At 40.7% G+C, this 7,402-nt stretch overlaps 1 protein-coding gene across 1 annotated transcript in view; it reads left to right on the top strand.

Moving 5' to 3' along the window:
* The window catches only part of l3mbtl2 (L3MBTL histone methyl-lysine binding protein 2), a 17,531-nt gene extending 10,157 nt beyond the window's left edge, over window positions 1-7,374 (top strand). Inside the window, exons 11-18 of the mRNA XM_061755116.1 lie at window positions 1,096-1,160; window positions 1,379-1,483; window positions 1,552-1,699; window positions 2,393-2,475; window positions 2,557-2,791; window positions 4,261-4,320; window positions 4,400-4,591; window positions 4,678-7,374. Of these exons, the coding sequence (XP_061611100.1) occupies window positions 1,096-1,160; window positions 1,379-1,483; window positions 1,552-1,699; window positions 2,393-2,475; window positions 2,557-2,791; window positions 4,261-4,320; window positions 4,400-4,591; window positions 4,678-4,748 (959 nt within the window). The 3' untranslated portion in view covers window positions 4,749-7,374. The remainder of the gene's footprint in view (window positions 1-1,095; window positions 1,161-1,378; window positions 1,484-1,551; window positions 1,700-2,392; window positions 2,476-2,556; window positions 2,792-4,260; window positions 4,321-4,399; window positions 4,592-4,677) is intronic.
* The last annotated feature ends 28 nt before the right edge of the window (window positions 7,375-7,402 follow it).

The raw sequence follows: 7,402 nt of genomic DNA, 5'->3' as shown, positions 1-7,402 counted from the left end.
AATCCAACGCGTTACTTTTTATATTGGAGTAGCCAGATTACAGTTACTTTGATTTATCTGCCAATAGTTACTTTTTTGTTCACCAGAACCAGAGTTTAATATGGTTTTGATATTAAAATATGCTATTTATGCTCAGGCAACAGATATGTATCATTAACAAACTACAGTGCTTGGGAACATGAGGCAAGTCAATAACCAAGACACTTGATTCAGTCACGATGCATGTCAGTGTAGACCAATTTTCAGCCTTTGTTTTAGTAATGATTAATAAAGCAGACGACACACACACACACACACAGTTGCCTTCATGGACCCCCACACAATCAGCAGGGTTGCGTCCGTCCGTCCGTCTGTCTGTCTGTCAGGAGTCATTAAAGAAGTGTACTGTGTGCTTGTTTATATTTAGGGGGCTATTTGGCATGTCAAGTCTGCTGTAAGTTGCTCATTTAATGTGGCTTCAACTACACTCATATTTAAGTTATTTTTTCATGTTGATGACATCATACTGTAACTTGTGTGGCGTACATTACCAAGTAATGGGTACGGTTAAGCTAATGCATTTTTTGTACTGTGGATAAGTGGTATTCCTGCCACTTGACAGCTGCTGAAAGTAACTAAAAAGTTACTTTTTTATAACTTAGTTACTTTTGAAATCAAGTAATCGGTAAATAACCAAGTTCCTTTTAAGCTCAAGTAATCAGTAAAGTAACTAAGTTACTTTTTCAAGGTAACTGGAAACACTGGTGTTGAGGAGTTTCCTTTTGACAAAAATAGTGTTTTGTCACCATCAAGTGGCTTTTACAGGCAATTAAAAAACTTTTAGCAGCTTTGATTACTCACAGATATTCGCTATTCATGACATGGCTCGGTCCCCATACCCTACAAATAGTACAAGTTCACTGTATAATGAACTCCAATTGCTCCTGGTGTGTGAATGAATTGTTACTTTCCTATTATGACATTAAACATTGTGGCTGAATGAGATGACTGTGAAAGAGCTTTGACTACCTTGAAGGTGTAAAATCGCAATACAAGTTAAGCCCATTTAAACTTTAGAATTCGAATCATTTATGATTATTGTTTTGTGTGTCACAGGTGTGGTATCTCCAGGTGCTGGTTTGAAGGGCACTTGCGACAGTACAGACAACCTCTTTAAAAGGGTAAACATGAATCCATATTGGACTCCAATCCTGTCTGTTATTGTGTATCCACCAACAATGTTTTTCTCTGGTTCAAAGTTGCACATAAAATATGAACGCTGTAAAAAAGAAACATGTGTTTAAACTTTTTTAAAAATGACAGTAACTACGCATGTTGTTACCTTAACCCTGTTGCTAACATGGTTCTAACATTCAGGTCTCTCATATGTCATCTCCAGCCCAGATTTGTCTACATGGATGGAGGTTTCTTTGAGGAGGGAATGAAGCTCGAGGCCATTGACCCTCTAAACCTGGGTAGCATCTGCGTGGCAACTGTACACAAGGTTAAACGTTACTACTTCAAAAAATAATATCACACCATTATGCAAAAACTCAATGTACCTCCTCACAGGTACTGACAGACGGCTACCTAATGGTCGGCATCGACGGCGCAGCATCACTCAATGGCGCTGACAGGTTCTGTTACCACGCCTCCTCTCATGCCATCCTACCCAGAGGCTTCTGCAAAAAGAACAACATCAATCTCACTGTGCCACAAGGTAATTGCGAACATTCTATGTAGTGTATTTCTATGTTTTTTTTGTCCGATGAAGTAATGAAATAAGAATGCACTGTACATAAAACATGATTTATTATTAATTTGTATTACTATTTTATGTGTAAGACCACTAATGCTGGCATAATACCACTTTTTCTAAGGTGATTACGCAACTGAAGTTTATTTATAGAGCGAGGTAAAAATAATTTAGAGTATGTACAGTGCTCAACAGTAATTAGTACACACCCCACACGCGCACACACAGACACATGCAACAAAACTCCCAGAAATGTGGGCCATTGATGTAACAAATTAAGTGTGACTAGACACCAGTGAAAGTCCAGCGAAGCTAAATTTTAGATGTTTTTTTTTTTTATTGACAAGAATCATCACCGTCACAATTCAGAAAATTGGTGTTGTGTTCAGTGAGAAATGGATTAAAAAGTTTACTTTTCAAAGGGCGTATGCTCAAGTATTCTCTTATTTCAGTTATTCAAACAGTGAAACTCATAAATTCATTAAACACAATTGAAACATCATTTTTAGAAGGCAAATTCCTACCTAATTTCTACATTAAAAATAATTTTGATTGGTTCATGTGATATTCTAAAGATGGTGAATTTTTGGGTTTCAGTAGATATAATCTATATTAATTAAAAGAAAAAAATAATAACCCTCAGTGTTTATATGACAGGTTTTGATCCCAAAACCTTCACCTGGGAAAATTACCTGAAGGAGACAAATTCAAAAGCTGCACCACCACAACTATTCAACACTGTAAGGAATGAAGATCGATCAATGCCCAATCGCTCAAAGTTTGAATTCACAACAACTGCATGTGTTTCTGCACCTGGGTAGGACTATCCAGGTCATGGCTTCTCCCCCAACGTCAAACTCGAAGCAGTGGACCTGATGGAGCCGCGGCTGGTGTGCGTGGCCACGGTGAAGCGTTGCGTGGGACGCCTGCTCCTCATCCACTTCGACGGCTGGGACGATGACTTTGACCAGTGGGTCAACCACGAGTCCCCCGACATTTATCCCATTGGATGGTGTGAGCTCACCCACTACCAGCTCCAGCCGCCTCCTGGACTTGGTAGATCCTTAATCGCTACTCTCTTACATAAGAGGATTTCTTAATATAAACTACTTAAACTTTATATAAACTTATTAAAGCACACTTATACTTATTAAATCACACGTGTGTTTGAACACAAAAGATGAACTGCCAGCATAAAATGTACAGAAAATACTGTACGTATTACTGTATGGTTCTCTGTACATGTGTGTGCATTCAAGAGGCAAGCCCTGGGTGTTACAACCAATATGCTGTGAAAACCAATAACAAAACAATCGCTTCAAACGTGATACAGCATTGGCACGAACGATGCACCACAATATAGCGGGGGACAAAATTCTGTTTTTGTAGTTTGTATTGGTGCAAAACTGCAAGGCATCATAACGAGAGGTGTTTCTAATGTGTTGATTTCCTCATTCAGCCATTTGTCAAAATAATAGAGGTAATATGATATAGTTTAACTGTACACCACACCTGAATTTGCCCACCATCCATACAGTATGTTGGCAGATGAATAATGTACCTCTGTGATTCTGTCTAACAAAACTAAGCATTATTATCCTGGTAATGTAGGATTGGGCAAACCTTTGGTGCTCAAGGGCCACAATTGATTTTTAAAAGCCAGGGTAAGGGGGGAAAAAAAGGTAGAATTTGCATTGCATTTAATTTCAATAGTTAATCATGCATGCACATATTTAAGTGTATTATTTATCATTAATTTAGTTATAATTATTTACCAATTATTTAAAGTAATATGTTAACTTTATGCGTTATCTGTATGTAATTTATTTATTTTACTATTATTTTTAACATTTTTTTTTTACAATGAATCAAACAGTATTTAATGAGAAATAAACTTGAAAGTGTTTATTTTGATTAACACATTTTAGGATTTATTTTTTTAAATGACTTTTGATAATGTAATTCTCTGTGGGCAAGATTAAAGAGCAAAGCAGGTCCTATGTGGCCCGCAGGCCATACTTTACCCACCCCTATTGAAAAGGCAGGCTTTTGAGAAACCGTACACTAGAAATTATATTGAGAAATATTATTAGATTACAATAATGGGTGTGTGTAACTGTACAGTATATATACAGGCCAGCATTGTATATAAGTGGTTAGCACATCCGTCTCAGTTCTGACGTTGGGGTCTCCAGAACACCGACACTAGTGAGAATAAGCACTACAGAAGATAAACTGATGGAAGGAGAATCAGTGTATATGTATGTACTGTACCCTGTTTTCACTATATGAGGAAGTATGGTAATTAGGAGGTTCATTGCGATAGAATGTGAATGTGTCAAATGCACTTCCCAATGTATAATGTGGGCAGAGGAGCTAGACCTAAAAAAAAAAATGGTGAGAGGTCAATTACAGTATACAAAATTCAGATTTTATTTATTTATTTATTCTTACCCCATATCGTAAGAAAAAAAATAGGTTGTCCTTTGTAACTAAAACGACTGGTGCTTTCTGTGTCCCTTTAGTAGTGGAAAACTATGCAGTACAGGTCAAGAAACCAAAGATGCCTTTGTTTAGGAACAAAAGTAAGTTCTTCCTGTCACCATCATACATTTTGTTTTCATACATGTTGTCAAGGCAAAGCTTCATGATACTTTGCTTCAGGACGGAAGAGGAAGAAGCGCTTGCACCCTCAACATCAAGCAAAAGAGGAAGACGGTAATGACGACGACTACAATGGCGATCGACAACCGCCTTCGAGCAAAGCGACCGTCCAACCTCCATTACCGGAAAACACAACTTCTCCTCCGGACGTGCCCCTTGTTCAACTCAAAGGCGAACCAGAGGAGCAGGAGAGTAAGTGAAAACAACCTGGATGAATATTCTTTAGCCGTATCTATCATATTTATGGCTATCTGCAACACTTTTTTTTATCTCTTCAGTCACTGCAGTGGAAGTGAAAGTGGAGGAGGTGGAGATGGAGACTCCTATCTCGAGTCAAGTGCCAACATAACGCTTCAGGAAGCCTAGCAGAGGAATTGTGGAACACGAGGTCAAGCCTGGTGATTTTACTTTATTATTTTTTTAACCTTTGTACAGAAGAAATCATGTTTTTAAGCAGAGACCCAGATGTGTAGACATAAGGGAACTGGAGACGGCAGGCTGGGATGGAATGCAAAAAAAAACAACTCTAAAATAATGAGAGCTGAGAAAGATGACATTTCTAGTGATTTAGTTATTTCTAAACAATAAAAAGTTATTCATCACATGCTCATTTACCTATTCGAAATCATGAATGTATATAATGTACAGTGTGTAGAAAAACTACCTTTTTCTCACGCAACAAACATTCATTTTGTGTAGCTGTGGTTGCATTTGAAATATTTATATCTTTTCATTGTGGGCCTGTCAAATCATGTGATTAGTGTCATCATAGGTTCTGTACACTGACAGGACTAAACATATTTGAACATTTTATTTTTTGAGCTAAAAATATCTTACTTTTTTTTTTACAATTTAAAGTCCCTGTAAAGTGCGAATACATGTCTTTGTAATTTGACACACCAGCACGAGGCCCCGGTCCACTCGCTGGCTGTCAAGTCAAGTTTTTTTTTTTCTTCCCCCTTCTTGCTATTCTGCCTTTCTCTACATTACATGCATGCACTCACAACCGACAACGAGGCGCTCCAGCAGACTACACATCCATCCTTCCGTACCGCTTATCCTCACTAGGGTCGGAGGCGTGCTGGCACCTATCTCGGCTAATTCTGGGCGAAAGGCGGGGTACAGCCTGAATTGGTCAATATCAGCCTTCAAAATCAGTCATGCTGGCCGACTAACTATATTGTATTAACCATGAGTTGAGATTTGCCTCAGAGGGCAGTAACGTCAGCATTTTACCATCCTCTGATTGGTTGGTCATAACATGTAACAGTCGTTTGGGTAATGTAGTTCTCTTACTGTGTGTCGCCTGGAAGCGATGTCGTCAGGCAGCACCTTTGTATAGCTTCCAACCAGATAGAGACATGGACGCACTTGATGCAGTGCCTCTTTTCTTTTGTCACGCAACTTACCGTATTTTCACGACCACAAGGCGCACCGTATTAAAAGGCACAGTCGCAGTTACGGGGTCTATTTCCGTATTTAACACATACATAAGGCGCACCGTATTATTGGGTGCAGGCATGGTAAAACATACGCTAGCTTAAAACATACGGTAGCATGCATGCACGCTAAAACAATGTTTTTAAAAAGGCAGCGGGAGCAAAACTGAGTTCGGTTGTACTTTATTGAAGTATTTAACAATGTACTCACGTTATTTTTTGATTAATCCTCATCCACAAATCCATCAAAGTCCTCATCTTCTGTATCCAAAATGAACAGCTGGGCAAGTTCTCAATCAAACATGCCAGGTTCCCTCTCGTCATTGTCGGAGTCGGTCTCGCTGCCGTGCGGCTCCTCAGAAATGATGCCGACTTTTACGAAAGCTCGAACAACAGTGGAAGCAGACACATTAGCCCAAGCATCCACAATGCATTCACAAATTGTGGCGTAACTCGCCCGGCGCTGCCTCCTAGTCTTAGTTAAGTTGTGTTCGCCACCTGTCATCCATCGCTCCCTCGCCGCTCGCAACTTCACATTGAACGCCCTGTTTACACCGATGTCCAGCGGTTGGAGTTCCTTCGTCAAGCCTCCCGGAATGATGGCAAGCTCCGAGTTATTGCACTCAGTCGAATGGTGCCTATAGAGACGCTTCTCCCGGCTGTTCTTTGCTCATTAATCCAAACAAGGCGAGGTGGCTCGAGTTGGAAGACCAACTCGGGCCACCTCGGCTTGTTTCCGCGGAAACTCACCTTCGTCTTCTTGACTTGCCGAAGCTCATTTTCCTGCTTCCTCCACTTGCGAACCACGGATTTGTTGATCTTGAATTCTCTCGCCTTTAGCGTCCTCTGTCACGCGCACCCTTCCCCCTTTAACGTCCGCATGCTGTCCTCAGTCACGTCCGCCTTCCTCTATATAAGCGACTTGTCGGCAGGAAATGCTCCCACTCAGTCAACCGGAGCGCTCATCACACAACAACTTTTATAGATTTTGGAACTCGGTGCACACATAAGGCGCCCCGTCCATTTTGGAGAAAATTTAAGATTTTTAAGTGCACCTTAACGGCACGGTAGCCGACTGGTTAGCACATCTCCCTCACAGTTCTGGGGACCGGGGTTCAAATCCCGGTCCCGCCTGTGTGGAGTTTGCATGTTCTCCCCGTTTCCTCCCACATCCCAAAAACATGCGTGCTAGGTTGATTGAAGACTCTAAATTGCCCGTAGGTGTGAAGGTGAGTGCGAATGGTTGTTTGTCTCTATGTGCCCTGCGATTGGCTGGCGACCGGTTCAGGATGTACCCGCCTCCCGCCCGAAGATAGCTGGGACAGGCTCCAGCAGCCCGCGACCCTAGTGAGGAGAAGCGGTAAAGAAAATGGATGGATGGATGGAAGTGCGCCTTATGGTCATGAAAATACGCTACCTGGTAACGTGAGGTCTCCTTTTTTGGTTTCATGTAAGAACAAATAGTTAATGCACAACCAGACTTAATAAAATGTGGCTTGAATAAACAAAGAGCATTTGTCATATACAGTACCAGCACTGGGTTTCTGCCTCATTTGTTGTTTTT

This window comes from Phyllopteryx taeniolatus, chromosome 19 (assembly GCF_024500385.1).
Source record: "Phyllopteryx taeniolatus isolate TA_2022b chromosome 19, UOR_Ptae_1.2, whole genome shotgun sequence".
Lineage (NCBI taxonomy): Eukaryota > Metazoa > Chordata > Actinopteri > Syngnathiformes > Syngnathidae > Phyllopteryx > Phyllopteryx taeniolatus.
Note: the sequence above shows the minus strand (reverse complement) of the source record. Positions and strands in the feature narration are given on the sequence as shown.